General features: G+C 51.1%; 2 protein-coding genes across 3 annotated transcripts; both read left to right on the top strand.

Annotated features, from left to right (window-relative positions):
• Window positions 1–763: 763 nt before the first annotated feature.
• Window positions 764–8833, top strand: LOC113986226 (C4b-binding protein alpha chain-like). 2 transcript variants are annotated; one of them, XM_039386052.1, is made up of 13 exons: window positions 764–974; window positions 1554–1653; window positions 2183–2268; window positions 2693–2905; window positions 3429–3611; window positions 4512–4700; window positions 5151–5342; window positions 6124–6306; window positions 6821–7006; window positions 7320–7499; window positions 7620–7789; window positions 7933–8100; window positions 8590–8833. In XM_039386052.1, exons 1-12 carry the CDS (start codon window positions 764–766, stop codon window positions 8086–8088), a joined length of 2049 nt encoding a protein of 682 aa, XP_039241986.1. In that variant the 3' UTR covers window positions 8089–8100; window positions 8590–8833. The 2 variants fall into 2 exon arrangements, with proteins under 2 accessions (XP_039241986.1, XP_039241985.1); XM_039386051.1 differs by having other exon boundaries at window positions 7933–8833.
• A 450-nt stretch (window positions 8834–9283) lies between these two features.
• On the top strand, window positions 9284–14045 carry LOC120324219 (zona pellucida sperm-binding protein 3 receptor-like). The gene is made up of 8 exons (XM_039386047.1): window positions 9284–9359; window positions 10249–10425; window positions 10859–11038; window positions 11456–11638; window positions 12183–12371; window positions 12646–12825; window positions 13353–13552; window positions 13893–14045. Exons 1-8 carry the CDS (start codon window positions 9284–9286, stop codon window positions 14043–14045), a joined length of 1338 nt encoding a protein of 445 aa, XP_039241981.1.
• The last annotated feature ends 3625 nt before the right edge of the window (window positions 14046–17670 follow it).

The raw sequence follows: 17670 nt of genomic DNA, 5'->3' as shown, positions 1-17670 counted from the left end.
TGGTTTAAGTGAAGATATTAGTCTGTCTTGGGGTTTTTTTTGCTTCCAGAAAAGGAATTCCGCTCCTGTCCCTTCAGCTCCCCAGCCACCACTGCAGGCACAGCTCGGGGATGGAGAAATAAGACCTGCTCACTTACCCTCAGTGTAAATACCCCTCTACTATTTTTACAGAGATTTGGCCCAGGGAAAGAACGTGGTAACATCTGTGGGATCTCCAGACAGGAATAAACATGTCAGCTCTGGAGCCGGGGAGGCAGCGGGATCACGCTGCCGTCCTTGGGTCACTCCTCACTGCTGCTCTCATTGTCACTGTCCACAGTAAGTGAATGAGTCCCTCGGGACAAACTAAGATCCCTTGAAGGACAACCTTCTCCTGGCTTTCACAAGGCTTGGATCCTTCTCTTTTCCTCATTGCCTTTGAGTTTCAAGAGCGTTGTAAATCTTTGTGATCAGAATCCATCTTCCTTTGCCTTTTTTCCACTCTCTGTGGAAAGCAGATGGAAAATTATTCTAGCTGAGAAAGTGCAATAATTATTACCAGCTGGGGAGAAAAAAAAAATGCTTAATCTGGACTTTGTGGCCAACCTTTGAAACTTCTGGGTGAGGAGCAGGACCTGGAGGGGTGATGCTCCTCCTAGTCCCTGCCAGCCACAGTCACAGGCTGCACTTCTCCTCTTTGCTTTGAGGAGTCTTTGGGCACTGAAATGTCCTCAGAGTGAATCAGGCCTGAAATCCCACCGGTTTTCCTCCCAGCACTTTTCTGATGGAGCTCCTGTCCGTAGGTCTCTGTGATGCTCCGCCCCGTCTCCCGTCTGCAGAGCTCAAGGAGCAGTACCAGAGCACTGCCTCATTTCCCTACAATTCCAAGGCAGAATACGTCTGTCGTCCAGGTTATGTGAGAAATCATCATGTCAGAAATGTCCTTGTTTGTGGACTAAACGGGATGTGGCACGGATCAAGGGACATATGTACAGGTGAGTGTATTTTGGGTTGATTTGGTCTTCCTGGTCTAGTGAAAGGTGTCCCTGCCTGTGGGAGGGGGTTGGAACAAGATAATCTCTTAAGGTTCCTTCCAACCCAAACCATCCTGTGGTTCTATGACTTCTGGTGGTTTTTGTTTGCTGATGCTGGAGCAGTATCCAAAGTATCCATAGTGAGCCCAGGGGATGGTGGGCAATGAGTGACCTGACATGAAGCACTGGTTTTATTCCACTGAGTACTGGCAATGATGGCAGGAGCTGAAATCTGCTCTGATGCTGGCTGTGTTTCACTGCTGACTCAAAGGATGCACTTTGTAACTCTTGGGTCAAAAAAAAAAAGTATTTGACTTGCAGTTGGAGAATCCTTTAGTTGTGAGGAGACAACTAAACCACTGTTACTGCAAACCCTGCTCAGGCTGCAGAGGCAGCAGGTCATGATGTGAGTCTCGCCAGCATTGTGAAACCTGGAATAATTTAGGGTTGGAGGGGAAATCTGGAGGTTTCTGGTCCATCCCTTTGCTCAGTATTGGAGGAGTCTTTAAGTAAGAGCTGACTGAGTGCTGTTGTCCCCAGCCAAGCATTGCACCAACCCCGGGGAGCCGCCCAACGGCAGACTCGTCCTGGGAGAGGAGCTCAGTTTGGGTTCCTCAGTGAACTTCACCTGCAACACTGGGTAAGCCAAGAGCACCTGGGGCACAGGGCCTCTTCTTCTCCAACTGTTTTTCCAAAGTTTTTCCCCTCTAGATTAAAGCCTGTGCTGTCAGAAGCCTCGCCAGTAATTGCAGACCCCGATTGAAATATATTTTAAACTTTGAGAACTTTAGGACTGACTGAGTGTCTTAAACTCCTCCTTTGAGGCAGTTCTTCACAAACTCATGTTCACTCTCCTGGCTCTTTCCAAACCATTCATAATGTTTCAGTATCTTTTTGAAGAAAAGGCATGAACACTGAACTCAGAGCTGTAGGGATGGCTACCCCCAGCTGATAAGGTAGATGTTTTTCCTTCGAAACATGTCATTTTTTTAGTTTAAAAAATGCTTTTGCCAAAAGCCAGCGTGTCCTTGGAAAAAATGACACTGATGGCCAATTTCCGATTTGCTGTAATTATGAAAAATAAGCCCAAAGCATCCTGATGGTGATGTTATTGGTGATAAATCAGAACTAAATTTGCCAAGCAATTCCCTCTCCCCTGTTCCACACAGGTACAGACTGCTTGGAAATTCTGAGATTACTTGTGTGATTAAAAATGGGGCTGTTACGTGGGACAGAGATATTCCCATGTGTGAGGGTAAGTAGAGTTCCTTAATTATCTATTATCTATCCTTTAATTATCTGCAGTGTGACTGGGGCTGGATAAAGAAGCTGTTGTGTTGCTCTGCTGAGGATTTTGGCATTTCAATGCGTGGTGGAGCCTGGAAAGACATTTTTAATTTGTGTTTTCCTTCCTGCATCATCCTGCAGAAATATTTATTCGCTCTCTGGGAGCGAGGCAGCTGCATGTGAGACTGGGATATCACAAAACCATTCAGTGCCTGGTCAGAACTGCTGCCTTTGGGCTGGTGTGCAGCTCCCTCGAGACCTGCCCTTAATTTCTGACCCTTCTGGCACCTCGTATTTGAAGTTTTTTCTTCCCAGACCTTTGGTTTAAAATCAATTAAATAATTTCTCTCTTCCTCTTTCTTCCCAACTACCATTTCCCCCCAATTCCACAGCGATTCCATGTGAACCCCCTCCAGAAATAGCTGATGGGGAGCACAGTGGGGTTGGCAAGGAGCTCTTTGTGTACGGAGAGTCCATCACGTACCGGTGCCGGAGCACCAGGAGGGCAGAGAGACCTTTATCCCTGGTGGGAGAAGCCTCAATTTTCTGCACAACCACGGACAATGTCAATGGTGTGTGGAGCAGTCCAGCCCCAGAATGCAAAGGTGAGCTGCTGCTGTGCCCAGGGCCGGGTGTGAGCCTGCTCATGGCAGCACCAGCCCCTTCACAGCCCCTGCTCCTGCTCTGCTCAGCTGTTTTCCTCCTTGGAAGCTTCTCTCTCCTTCATCTTGCTGGAATCACCTCTTGCAGATGAGACCCTCTGAGTCTGGTAGCTGTAACAGGAGTCAGTCTCCCATCATGATCATCCTGTCAGCAAGGACATGGGAATGGGATTTTATTCGTGTTCACAGCCCAGAGGGTGCATCTTACCCACTGGCCTGTGTAAAATATAACACCTCCAACACCTCCTGTGACACCTGCTGCCTTCCCTGTGTTCTTGTTATGCTTTGCCTTAATAAAAAAATGCTGTGAAGTGGAGTAAGATGTACAAAGATACCTCATCAGCTGCCTGGTCACATCCACCTTCAGTATTTTTGGTGGATGTGCCTTTAGCAATGAGAATGTTTTTAACACCCTCATCTCCCCTCTTGAGCCTAACTGCTGATTCCCTGCATTTCCCTGGCACAGTGGTGACCTGTGAGCCTCCAAGGGTGGCGAATGGGAAGCTGCTGGGTGGGTACAGGTCCGAGTACACCTACGGAGACACCGTCGTGTTCGACTGTAACTTCCGCTACACCCTGAACGGCAGCGACGCCTCCACGTGCAGGGACAACAACTTCTGGGACCCCCCCCTGCCAGTCTGCCAGCTCAGTAAGTGTGATGGTCCCACTGCTGCTCCACCTGCTCCAGCAGCTTTGCTTCAGGGGAATTGTAAAATCGTTAAGGTTGGAAAACACCTCCAAGGTCATCGAGTCCAACCTTCGACCAAACCCCACCATGCCCATCTAAAAAAGTTCCCATCTAAAAAAGCATGAGGTCATGAAAGGGATGGCTCTAAGATTGAAATTTTTGGGGTTTTTTTTGGGGGGGGGCAAATCTCTCTGTAGCACTAAGGTGACTTTAGGAATTTATGACTTGGGGCCATAGAGACTAAAGCCTCATCCTGTTCAGCTGGAGAGCATTTCTCACTAGAATTGAAAGGGACTAAATTAACCTTTCTATGTTTAATGTTTCAGAGTTTGTTGTCAGAGCCTCAGATAGTATAAACTTGATTAGAAATTGCATCTCATTGTAACAGTGAAAATTACCATGCAGTCCAAAATCATAGAATGGCTTGGGTGGGAAGGGACCTTAAACCTCATCTCATTCCACTTCCCTGTTATTTCACTAGCCCAGGTTGCTCAGAGCCCCATCCAGTCTGGCCTGGAACACTTCCAGGGGTGGATCAGCCACAGCTTCTCTGGGCAACCAGTGCCAGGGCCTCCCCACCCTCACAGGGAAGAATTTCTTCCATGTATCTGATCTAAATTCAGTTTAAGGCCATTACCTCTTGTTCTGTCACTCCATGCCCTTGTGAAAAGTCTCTCCAGGGAAAAACCCCATATTTGCATGTCCTCATTTGCCTCCTCCACCATTGCTGAACTTGGATGATTAAGTGCATCTCAGAATGAACAACGTGAGCCCGTGATTTTTACCCAAATTCTCTCATACCGCCACGGGCCTCATTGCTGTGCCACTGGCAACATCCCTACGTTGGTGTCTCCCCCTCAGGTAGCTGTCCTGACCCTCCAGATGTGTATAACGCCGTTAAAGCCAGACTTGCTGGCAATCTGTTCCCTGTGGGCACTGTGATCACCTACGAGTGCCTGGAGGGCCACCAGTTCAGCGCGGGAGAAACCACGCGGGACATCCGCTGTGGGCCGAACTTCACGTGGGAGGAAATCCCCCCACCATGTGAAAGTAAGTGTTTGTCCCTTTGGCTCGCCTGGGAGCTGCCAGAATTACTGCTGAGTGAAGGAGCTGCACGTGGAGAGTGAGGTGGGGGAAAGGGGGATGCTCCAGGGGCCCAGCTTGGCGCCGCGCTCGTCTTTGCTGTGACTCTTGATTTCTTCTGATTTATTCCCCGGCTGCAGAGTTTTCTTTGCTTTATTCACCAGCTCTGCTTTCTAGTCCCTTGAACCTCTGGAAAAAGCCGTTGTGGTGTCGAGGGTCCCTTGTTCCATCCAGCAGGGAGGCTGCATGGCAAACATTCCATCCCCCAGGATGGCCCAGGGGTGGTTTGGGGGCAGATTTAATGTCGTGATGTGTCTCTGTCCTACAAAGCATTCTTCCTTCTGCTCACAACGAGCCTGCTGTCACCCAGTTGGCTTTGCCGTGGTTTCACACTTGCTAACCTGTGGCATTTCTCAGGAATTCGTTGCCCAGATCCACACATCCCAAACAGAAAGTACACGTGGTACGAGAGAGACAATTACGTGTATGGAAACACACTGGAAGTTACGTGCAAAGATGGGTTTGCCTTCAAAGGTCGTGGCAGCAGCATCACACTTCGGTGTATGAGTGATGGCAGATGGGATCCAGAGCCACCAGAGTGCCTTCCAGGTGGGACAGAGTTTGTGAAACGTGTTGATTTGAGGACTGCTTATTTTTTGACTGCAGGATTTGGGTTACTCTGTACGGTGTAGTTGTCTACTGACATTCCCAGAAAAATCTACCTGAGGCCTCAGATGGTGATGGTAGAAGCCAAAGAGAATTTTGCTCCACTGCCACGTGTCCCCAGATCTGGTTGTCCTGTGTTAACTTGGAATACACAGGCAGCAAAAGGTCCAGGTGGATCATTATATTGCCTGGGAATTGCCTTGGAAAAAGTACAGGGTTTTGGCAGAGCTGAGCTTGTGTCTGGGGAGTTGGGGGGTGAAGGGCTGCGTGTTGGAAGCTTCTAGAGGGTTGGGAGGTCTCTAGGAAGCCTGGGAGACATTCACCCAGCTGGAAGGGGATGTGGTTTGTGTTTTGGGATGGTTTGCTGACACGAGGCTTGGGAGCAGCAGATGTTCTCAACGTGTTTCCCCTCTCAGAAGAAAACGCAACAGCGTAAATACCTCACCCTGCTCCAGCTCCTAACCCAGCAATGGGGCACCACAGCAGCACCCATGAGCCCAAAAGCTCAGGGAAACCTTGCCAGGAGGAAAGAGCCTGCTCCACCTCCCATGCACTAGAGCATGGATGATTCCTTGTCCTGGCCTTCGGGGTTACAGAGGAAGCACTGAGACCTGTATTTGGATGAGAATCATCTTTTGTCCAGGGTTCATATTTCTTGGTAACTCTTCTCCATAGAAGTCCTTCCTGGAAATACATGACATCCTTTATTTCCCGCTGTTTCTAGAACCTCAGTGCCCAAAGCCAGACATTCTTCACGGAGTAGAGGTTCATAAAAGCAAAAGTGGCTACACAGTGGGGACCCAAGTGCAGCTGACTTGCGATGAGGGCTTTTCCCTCCGGGGCCCGGACTCGACCGAGTGTCAGGCTGATGCAACCTGGGCTCCTACCTTGCCCTTCTGTGACAAAGGTACGTGTGACACACAGAGAAGAATTCCCGTGCTCTGGTGTTAGAAATACCATCAGTAGGTGATCTCCCCTCAGCTCCTGGGGAACAGGGTGCTGATCACCAGCTCATGGGCTGAGCCAGGTGTTCTCTCCCGGGAGATGGAATCACTGAATAATTAAGGTTGAAAAAGACCTTCAAGAACATCAAGTCCAGCCTTCAACTGAATCCCACCATGCCCACTAAACCATGACCCCCCAGTGCCACATCCACATGGTTTTTGAACACTTCCAGGGGTGGTGAGTCCACCACTGGAAAAATCCCAATATTTCCTAATATAGATGTGACCCAGGTAGGAGCTGAGGGAGAAGTGGGAACCTTGAGCTGGTGTAAGAAGCCAGGCAGCAACTTCTTGTGAATTTGCCTGACAGCAAACACAAAGTGAACTCTGTACTGATTTCCCAGAAGCGACTTTTGAGTCTCAGCTGAAAATGATAATGGCACATTTCTTTTCTTATCAATTCCCTTTATTCCACAGCCTGTGGCCCCCCTCCAAAAATCTCCAATGGGCAGCATGATGGCATGGGTAAGAAGTTCTACTACGGTGCCAGCGTGACCTACACCTGCCCAAAGGGTCTGTCTCTCATCGGGGACGAAACCATCTACTGCACCTCTGATGATGGGGAGAACCTGACGTGGAGTGGACCTGCCCCAGAGTGCAGGGGTGAGTGAGTGGTTTCTCCTCTATGGATCTCCTGAAGCCAGGACCTGGCTAAGCCCCAGCTCCATAACTTGCCCAGCTCCAGGAGCTCCAAACCCCGAGTGCATTAACCAGTGCAGCTCCTGTGCCAACATCTCGACACCAGCAGCTGTTCACTGACACCTCAGGGTCTCCTTCAGCAGGCAGCTGAGGGTCAGTTGTGGCATTTGAGTACAGAGCTGCTGCAGAGAGCTTCAGGAGGAGCAGCTCTGCCCTGCCTGTCCCTGGGCAAGGGCAGCAGCCAGACCCCACTCCCAGCTCCGCTCTCTCCCCACAGTGGTTCGGTGCCCCAAGCCCGTGGTCGAGAGGGGAAGGATGACCCCCCAGACGTTCACCTTTCCCTATGGGGTGGTGCTGCAGTTCTCCTGTGATGAAGGCTTCGCCCTGAGTGGTGCTGCAGAGACTCAGTGCCAGGCTGATGGCAGCTGGCACCCTCCTGTGCCCACCTGCCAGCCAGGTGAGTTCCAGCCCAGGGGTGCTGCTCTGTTGTATCACCAGCGATGGGTGGGATCTGCAGAACGTTTTCTCCTCCCTCTCCTCCCATGACATTATTCTTTGACTTGCATTTCCCTTTCAGTTCGGTGTTACAGACCCCCGTGGGACCAGGAGTTAGTGTTGTCTCGGAACAAATTGTGGTATGAGGTGAATGAAACTCTGTCCTTCTCCTGCAAACGTAATGGACGGTCAGGGCTGCCTTCAAAAACCACCTGCTCAGCTAATGGCACCTGGGTGCCACCTCTCACGTGTGTAAGTACCACCAACCTGCCCAGGTTTTCCTGTGTTTTGTCCCATTTATAGTCTGGAATAGCCTTGGTCCAACTTCATGAAGGTGGTTGCTTTGTCACCCCGCGGTGGAATCTCACACTGCCTTTGTTTTGGTTCTTTTAAAGAAAAAACGTGAGACCTGTGAGAAGATTCTTCAAAATAAAGCAGCTTTCGAGTGTGGAATTCCTCTGACAGAACTGAAAACCCTGCTGGAAGTCCAGAAACTCTACCTGGAGATCCAGAAACTTGAAAGGGAGCTAGAAATCAGAGCATACAGCTGACTGGTGTCACTGGTATTGTAGCAACTGTCCTCTGTGTGTTCAATAGTGATGCTGACTGAGGAGTTTTTATGACTTTGTAATTCTTGCTAATACTTAAGTAGCCAAAACAGAATTTAGCAATCGGCCACAGAACAGATTTGGTCACGTGAGGAGTCAAAGTGACTTCTGACTCATTCTGTAAGAGCTCAGGGGGTTAAGTTTGTACATCACTTCATACCTTTGAAAGCTTTATATCTGTTTGCTACACTTGGCAATGCACAGTTAGAAAGCAACTGAGTGGAAAGCAAATTGTTGTGTGGTACAAACAGGCATGGGAATCACCAACCCTCACTCACCTCACAGCTGCTGCACCTCTTCAGCCCAGTATAGCCCAGTGCTGCCCAGTTTATCCACTATGCATTCACTCACCACTTCACTGCATTGTTGGTTTGCTTGTGACCAAGAGAACTTCAAAGCCTGTCTTATAGCAAAACTAAAATGCCAGGTTTTCTTCCCGAGCAGGACGGATGGATCCGAGGGCACGGCAGTGCCACATCTCTGGGTGTGCACCAAGAGCAAAAGAAAGTGTAAAGGAAAAAAAAAAAAGACTGTTTTTTTTTTTTCTGCAACATCCAGTAGAGGGGAAGTGCTGTGTAGATCGTGTGTCTTGTGATGGGACCCAGGATTCCTTCACCACGAGGTTATAATAAAACTGCAATTGCAATGACAGCTCTGTCTGACTTTTAATAATTCTGTCCTATCCATAGTAAAGCAAAGTATTTAATATATATTAAATATATATAATAGCTATATATATAGTATATAAAGTGCATATAATAAATATGGCTTGATAAGCATGGAGGGTGCTGTTCTCTGGGTGTGGGGGGTGTTTGCACAGCAGCCTGCCCCTGGGTAAATGCGCTTCAGGGGTGAGGCCACGATGCTGCAGGGTGGTTCCAGCTGTAAAATACCTTTATTCCCTCTTTTCCCCCCAGGGAAGAGGGCAGAGCAGCCTTCCCTCCCATGGCACGACCTTGCTGGAGAGCTCAGGGAGGGCAGCCCTGGCCGTGGGCAGGTCAGAAGGGCTGGGGAGGGGGTGGTGTCAGCGTGGCTTGCCTGGCCTGACCCCAGCTTCCCACAGTTGCTTCCCCTTCCCCGTGGGGCTGTCAGCAGGGACAGGATTTCTCCTTCCCACGGTCTGGCAGCTCCTCACACCATGCCAGGGCTCCTCTGCCCCCCTGGGCAGCTCCTGGCACTGGTGGTGCTTCTGCTGCAGCCGACTGGGAGCCTCGGTGAGTGTTTTCCATCCTTCTTTTCTTTGCTTCTGTGGCTCAGCTTTGCTTAGAGAGCTTTGGGAAGACCTTTCAGCACCTAAAGGGCTCCAGGAAAGCTGGAGAGGGACTTTTCACAAGGCACAGAGTGATAGGACAGGGGGGAATGGCCTTAAGGTGAAGGAGGGAAGGTGTAGATGGGATATGTGGAAGAAATCCTTCCCTGTGAGGGTGGGGAGGCCCTGGCACAGGTTGCCCAGAGAAGCTGTGGCTGCCCCATCCCTGGAAGTGTCCAAGGCCAGCTTGGATGGAGCTTGGAGCAACCTGGGCTGGTGGAAGGTGTCCCAGCCCATGGCAGGGGGTGGGATGAGATGGGCTTTAAGGTCCCTTCCAAGCCAAACCAGTCTGTAATCCTGTGATTGATTCTATGATACCAAGGCTGATGCCTCACCCTGAGGCAGCCCATAGCTGTGCTAAAGGCAGCTGGTGCATTGTCAGACATCCCACAGGCTGACCTCAAAACAGGAGAAGTGCAGGTCTGCAGAGTAATAAATGTCTCCAGGAAGGGGAATAATTTGCAGCTTCTGCCTGGAAGTTGGTGGTTCTTTTAAAAAGAGGTCCTTTGAGAAATTTCCCAAGTGTGCACAACCCAGCCCAGCACCTCCCTGCTCCAAGGAAACGGCAGAAATGGTGTTTGATTGTGTGGAAAGGAAACCCTGCACGTTTTGAGTCCCATAGGTGGCTGCTCAAGATGTTGATTAACCCCTAAACCCTCTGCCTCAACTGCTGCGTTCATTGAACTGCTTTGCCTTGTCTCGCCACAGGGAGCTGCAGCGACAGCTGATCCCTGTTAGTGCTGTGCTGAAAAGCCCTTTTTTTTATTATTTTTTTTTTTTTTTGTGATCCACAGAGGTCCAGTGTCCCATCCCTCATATTTCAAATGGTCAGCTGAAACCTGCAGAGAACTTCACCTCTGGCAGCACAGCCACGCTCGAGTGCGACCCCGGCTACACGGCCCTGGGTGCCACCACGGTGCGGTGCCTGGCCAGCGGCAGGTGGTACCCACGGGTGCCAGCCTGCACCCCAGGTACACACACCCCTCTCTCCTTGCCTTTACCAGGTGTAATTACCTGCTTGTGTTTCGCTAAAAGCACAAGCAGTGCTCGCAGGAGGGGGTTGGAGGGTGGGCAGTGCCATGAGCCGCGCTGGGTGGTGCTGGGTGGCAGGACCCCCTCTGCTCTGCAGGGCTGTCCCTTGCTGCAGGGCACACCAAGGGTTCAGTGTCTTGCCCACAACAGTCTGTGAGAATACAGATCCTCATTAAGTTCACGTCCTTTGGTGAATTGTCCCCGTTATTCTCCCCCCTCAGTTCACCCCATGCCCCCCTGCAGCAGGGCTGCTGCTGTCCCTCGCTTCTTCCTGGGGTTTCCACCAAGGCAGGGCTCAGCTTCATGCCACTGGGTCCCTGGGGGAGACCTCCCAGCTCTGAGGGTCCCTGTTGTCCCCTGCTCTGTCACCAGGTCAGTGCTCCAGCCCTCCTGCTGTCGACCACGCGGACCTAAACCATCGGCACGAGTTTCTAGTCGGGACCACCCTGATCTACTCCTGCAGACACGGGTTCACTTTGATCCCTGGAGTGTCTCCAACAACTACTTGTCTTAACAATTTCACGTGGTCCGCAGTCCCAAAGCTTTGCCAGAGTAAGTACAACGTTTCCTTTGCTTTGCCAACAAAGCATCAGTTTAATAATATCGTTTTCAAAACACCCACTGGTGCTGCTGTGCCAGTGGGACTTCACTGAGCAGCTTTGGCTCTCACTTGTTATAATTTTGCTGTTCAAAGGGTGGCGTGGCTGGAAAGGAATAGCTGCAGCTCCTGCTGGTTATTTGGCTGTTCAAACAATGGTGCAGTTAGTGACCTGCCATCCCCTCAGCCACAATTTAAAGCTAATCACGGGGCTCAGGTCGCTCTGCCTTCCAAGAGCAGGGGTTGTTATTGCATAATTACCATCCCTGAGCATGCCAGGTCTGATTAGAGGCATCTGGGTCAGCAAACCACCACTGAGGGGACCCCCCCCCCCATGTAAATGTCTGCTTTCTGATGCTGGTGTTCCTCAGAGGTGCAGTGTCCCATCCCGGTTATCCCCCACGGGAGAGAGATCAGCGCCAGGAAAAGCGAGTACACCTTTGGGCACCAGGCAGAATTCCACTGTGACCATGGCTACGTGCTGAAGGGCAGCCAGAGGACCCAGTGCTCGTCTGATGGGACGTGGAGACCCCCCATCCCATACTGTGACAGGGGTAAGTGGGAATGATGGGGCTGGGAATTGCATCCCAAGGGTAGGAGCAGCAGGGAGAAAACCTCGTGACCTGAGCACGACTTCTCAGAGAAGGTGTTAGGAGTAGGGGCCCAAGGCACAGTGTTAAAGGACTTTAAAGTTTTCGTGCTCTGTCAAAGCTCTAATTAATGAAATGCACTGATTGATGTGACCTGCAGCCATCTCTCAGAGTGCTGTTCAAGGTGTTCATGACACTCACCATTCCCTGGCCCCCTTCATGAGCAGGATCACTTCTCGTGGAAAAGAGGAGGGGATAAGGGAGGGTTGGCTGAAGGGGAGGGGATGGGGGTATGTGCTGTGTACTGGGGCTGTGCTGATGGGTTACCTGGGGCAGTCTGGGAGTACTGGTAGAGCCAGAGGCAAAGCTGGCATGAAGCAAGGAGGACTTTAAGGAGGGGCAACATTTAGAATGAACATGAAGAACTCATTTCTCCTGTTACTTCCCTACCTTCTGTCTCCCTGATGGAATGAAGAAATTCTTAATTTCTTCCTTTATTCTCTCACAGTCTGTGATCCCCCTCCCAAAATCTCCAATGGGCAGCACTCTGCCTTGGGGACTAAGCAGTTCCCATATGGCTTTGAAGTCAAGTACACCTGTATGGAGGGTCTGTCCCTCATCGGGGACGAATCCATCTACTGCACCTCTGACAACGGGGAGAACCTGACGTGGAGTGGACCTGCCCCGGAGTGCAGGGGTGAGTGAGTGGTTTCTCCTGTATGGGACCAGGCTGAAGGCAGGACCTGGGTGCTACACTCAGCACAACGGGGTTAAAAGTGAGCCTGGAGATCCTCCTTCTTTCACAGGCTCCAGGGTGGGGGTGGGGATGATCCATCTGGAAATGAGATGCTCTGGTTCTCTGACACGGGGCAGGCAGGAGGAGCAGCTCTGCCCTGCCTGACCTGTCCCCTGCTGTCCCTGGGCAAGGGCAGCAGCCAGACCCCACTCCCAGCTCCGCTCTCTCCCCACAGTGGTTCGGTGCCCCAAGCCCGTGGTCGAGAGGGGAAGGATGACCCCCCAGACGTTCACCTTTCCCTACGGGGTGGTGCTGCAGTTCTCCTGTGATGAAGGCTTTGGACTGAGTGGTGCTCCAGAGAGTCAGTGCCAGGCTGATGGCAGCTGGCACCCTCCTGTGCCCACCTGTCAGCCAGGTGAGTTCCAGCCAGGAGCTGAGCCCACGGCTCCCGTCGCAGAGCAGGGAGCTCGGGGTGCAGCACTTCACAGCTGTGTCCATCCTCAGGGCTCTCTGAGAACCTTCCCTTCCTTGCAGAAGAAACAAACTTCCCAAAGCTGGTGTCTACCAGGCAGTGGTTGAGTTTTTCTTGACAGTCATGTAGAAAGGAGGCTCTAAGACAGGCTGGGACTCCACTGACTTCCCCTTCAGAGTGCACGTTCCTGCTGCCAAATATCCATCTGCAGACTCTGCACGGGGGTGCCTGAACAGAGACATTGCCACAAAAAAGCAAATTAGTGACAAATTCCTGACATCTCTCAGGGGCTGCTCTGATCTTCACCCTCCCCTCTTAAAGGGCCTGGGGAAGTATTTTTGCTTCAACGTTTGGTTTCACAGCTCCATAAATTTAAGTTCCTCTGCACTGGCTCAGCCTTCACAAGCTTCATAGGTTTTTTTCTGCCCCCATAACACTGAGCTGCCTTCTGCTGTGGGTTTTCCTTCCAGTTCTGTGTCCACAACCACGGGTGGCCTGTGGAAGGCTGCAAAGCCCTTTGGATGATAAAACGTGGTACCAGATCAACGAGACTGTTACTTTGGGATGTGCCCCTGGGTACCAGTTTTCAGACGATGGGAACATGTCTATAGAAGACTCCTGGACAGCCACGTGCTTGCCTGATGGCAACTGGACACCACTGCCCAAGTGTGTAAGTACCACAGAACCACAGAGTGGTTTGGGTTGGAAGGGCCCTTAAAGATCATCCTATTCCAATGCCCTGCCATGGGCAGGGACACCTTCCACTAGACCAGGTTGCTCAGAGCCCCATGGTCTGGCTGAGTGCCTGGGTGGATGCTCCCTGACATCTAATAAGAAAAATAACTGCTTAAACTTCTCAAAAGGTTTTTCTTCATGGGATGGATTAGGGATGAAGTGTTGGGGCTGTGCTGGGACAGGTCAGCCTCAGAGCTGAGGGGTGGATGGCTCTCCATCTGCTGCAGAGCAATATTATAAGCTTGTTTTCTGGGTTTTGTTTTACTTTTTAACAGAAGAAAGAAGGTGATGCTGATATATGTGAAGAGGTTCACTACATTAAATCGGCCTTTGAGTGCGGGCTGCCTGTAGCAGAAGTGAAAGCTCTGCTGGAAATCCAAAAACTGTTTCTGGAGATTAAAAAACTAGAGGTGGAACTAGAAAAGTAGAGCAAAACTGGAGTCCTGTAATGCACTGTAACAACCACGTTTCCTTCAGTGAACACAGACTTTGTGCAGTCACAGTATCTATAAAAAGGCTCTGGATGATTTTATGGTTTATTTTTGCACACCCAGAGCCAGAAAAATTATCACCAATGCATGGGCAGTTGCTTTTATTGTGCTAGATGCCAGAGCAGGGAGTGGTTTTTACTCTTTCCTTTAAATCTGACAAGCTTGATTTGCTCTTTAATTAATATGTTGGTTCGTGTTTTATATTAGGTAGCATGGCAGGAAATTAAATTGAGCTTCTTTAAGTCGCTGTGTTAACTGTGATAAGCTGAGATAAGGGGGAGTGAAGTCTGCAGAAGCTGAGATGAGTGTCCAGAGGTTGTCCCTGAAGGTGCTTCTGCTGGAATCTTCTGGCTGTGGTTTGTGTACACGCTGCACCCTCTGCATTAGGGGTGCTAGAAATAGTGGTGAACTAAGTGTTCAACTGCATGATTTCCTGTTAATCCAGCTGATTTCTATTCAACCAGTTGAGGGCAGTTTGTAAGAAGGACATGTTATCTTATCCCTGGACTTAAAACAGGCAACAGTTTTCTGGCCTTGTGTTGGTGTCATCTTTCACATCCCTATTTCTGGCACGTGAATGCTAAGAATAGATGTGATAAGTTCAAGTGCAGAGAATTAGGCAGCCAAGATTGTTCCTGTTCCTCAATAAATGCTGATCAGTTCGTGTCTGTCTGTGTTTCAGTGGTTACCCCTTCCCTGTGGGATTGCAACAAAGGTGGGGGTGTATCCATGGGGGGGAGAGGTGTCTTGTAATCTGTCGTGTTGGCTGTAAATTGGGCAGATTTCCAGCGTGGTCCAATGGTCCTGGGTCAGTCCTGGGGTGCTTGGGGAGCTACAGTGGGCTCAGCACAGCCCTGGCAGCTGGATCAGCCCAGGCTCAGTGGGAGAAGGAGGAGCATTTACCTCCTGCACAGGTGATTTGCAGCAGTGCATCACTGCCAGATGTACACCTCTAGAAGTTACTAAAATGAAAGCAAAACACCCAAGGGGAGAGATGATGTCTCCCATCTTTGCACACAAAGGTGCTTTGGGGATGCATCACCACACCCAGGTGAGGAGATCTGCAGTGAGAGGAGCTCCCAGACCTGCTCCAGCTCTCCCTGACCAGGAGATGAGCAGGGCTGCACCCTCCCTGTGTGACACCTCCCCACTGAGCTCACGTGGGACTGTGGTGTCTTCCTGTGCAGGGCTTGACACCCATAAATGTGAATAAAAACTGGGTGGTACATCCTGCATGTATCTGTTTGGGCAGTCCTGGCTGATGTCAGATGGGATCTGTCAGAGGGTTAATCAGGACACAGATGCAGTTGCTCACACCCGTTCCTCATTGCAAATGAGTCAGGCAACGGAGAAAAAAATAGCAAACACAAAGGAAGATGTTTTTATTTGCTTCACTAAACTCTGCTCATGGGAGATTTGTATTGCATTACCTGCCAGCAAATGAATGAGTAGGTATTTTCCTACCCTGGACACAGCTTTGGGCTGGGAGGTGTCTCTTCTGCTCTAAGAGCATGTGGTTTGGTAAAACTGTGCTAGTCAGTGGTCACTGCCAGTCTCAGGACAAATAAAGGGGTTGAGTTATTCCCCCATCCCTCATGGTGGAGCAGGAAGACGAGGAAGCTCCTGTTGGATGACAGCTGTCCCCCACCCTGGCTGCTCCCCGTGTCCCTGACAGAGAGTTTCCCTCTGTGGGTGTTCTGGAAAGGTTTCCACTGCTCCTGAGGCTTGGTGGAGTCTGCTGCAGTGCACCTCCTCCTCCCAGCTTTGGAAACAGCCCCTGGAGCCAACGGTGCTCGACGGAGGAGCTCAGGAATTGCTGCAATGAAATCTGGAGGAGCAGGGCTGGGCAGGCACCCAGGCACCCTGAGCTGTGGGACACCCACCAGGGCACAGGGGCTGCTCCTGGCCTTGCTGGGGCTCCTCAGCTTGCCTGTGGCTCGTGGTGAGTATGGGGCCATGGGATGCATGGGGAGGACCAGAGAAACCTGCCTGGATCCCATCTTGCTGCTCCGGGGCTGGGGTGGGTGATGCCACCACCCCCAAGCTGGGGACTCAGTGTTTGATGCTCTCACAGCCCTGCCTGGTGCCTTCACCCACAGGGGGACCCTGGATCATCCCATCCCCCTGGGATGCTCACTGGGGCCGGGGAGGGGGCCAGGGAATGGGATTCTCACCCCAGGAGGTCTTCTCCCGCCACAGGTGACTGTGGGCCCCCACCTGCCATGACCTACTCCAGACCATCCAGTGATGAGCACTCCAGCAGCTTCCCCGTGGGATCCAGAGTGACCTACACATGCATCGAGGGTGCCCTCAAAATTCCTGGAATGCCAGACATGGTGGAGTGCCTGCCTGGCAACCTCTGGTCCAAGCTGCCGGAGCCCTGTGGCCGTAAATATTTCCTTCCTCTGAAACACAGCTCCTGTCTCTCGCTTTGCTTGAAATTCCTGCCCCTTCCATGGGCTGCTCTTGTGCTGTCCCTGGTAAGGGACAAACCTTCTTCCCTTCCCTGCTGCTCCTCGGGGTGCTGGTGGCTGCAGGGTCTGTGCCTCTGGGAGAGGGATCAGTTGGAGGGGGTCTGGGTGCTCGTGTGCTGCCCCACAGCACATTCCTGAGGCTCCTGATGTCCCACTAACACTGTCCCCTGAGCACTTAATGCCTCTCCACCCACGTTTTGGTGCATTCAACAGCTTAGCAGGCCTGGCAAGGAAACAGGATTAACCTGCAGTGAGCACGAGGAGCTTTCCAGCAGCGCTGCAGCGAGGGCCCCCCTGTGATCCCAAGGTTTATTTGGCCAGCGAGGGCACCCCTGTGATCCCAAGGTTTATTTGGCCAGCGAGGGCACCCCTGTGATCCCAAGGTTTATTTTGCACGCTCCTGGTGGGCAGCTCTTTCAAGGCTGGCTCTCCTTGGCTGCCAGGGAGCTGCACTGCCCCGACCAGGTTGAGGTTTGCTGCCCTGTCCAAGGAGGATGAGGTGATGAACTTCTTCCCTGTGGGCACCAACGTGACCTACGTCTGCCGTCCTGGCTACGAGAACACCTCGGAAAGCTCCCCCACCAGCACCTGCCTTGAGAACCTGACGTGGTCAGAAGCTGCTGAGCTGTGCAGGAGTGAGTATCCCAAAAAGCAGCCTTGGAGTTCAGAGCAGGTTAAGTGTCTGCTCCCAACCTGCATCCCAAAATGCAGCCAGGTCATCCTCATCCCAACAGCTCCATTAATACAATATGAGGTGGATATTCCTTGACATTTCTATTTAAAACTGAACAGCAGAAGCAGCAGTAGTATCAGTAATGTTCCCTTTTTTTTCCTGCTGGCATAAACAGATACGGTTTGATTTTCACGTTAGGAAATGTTTGGTTGGACTTGATGATCTTAAAGGTCTTTTCCAACCTTAATGAATTTATGATCCCAAAGATGTTTGCATTGGGCACGTGCACAGGACAAAGCCTAACTCACTGTTCTAGTGAACTTCAAAATGAAAACAAGGTGTGTTTCTTGGTGAAATCCAGGGAATATTAGGACTGACGAGGTGACAGCAATATTTTTCCTGTCTCTAATCCAGC

Source organism: Pipra filicauda, unplaced genomic scaffold (genome assembly GCF_003945595.2).
Source record: "Pipra filicauda isolate LSUMZ 115617 unplaced genomic scaffold, ASM394559v2 scaffold460_size520110_pilon, whole genome shotgun sequence".
NCBI lineage: Eukaryota > Metazoa > Chordata > Aves > Passeriformes > Pipridae > Pipra > Pipra filicauda.
Note: the sequence above shows the minus strand (reverse complement) of the source record. Positions and strands in the feature narration are given on the sequence as shown.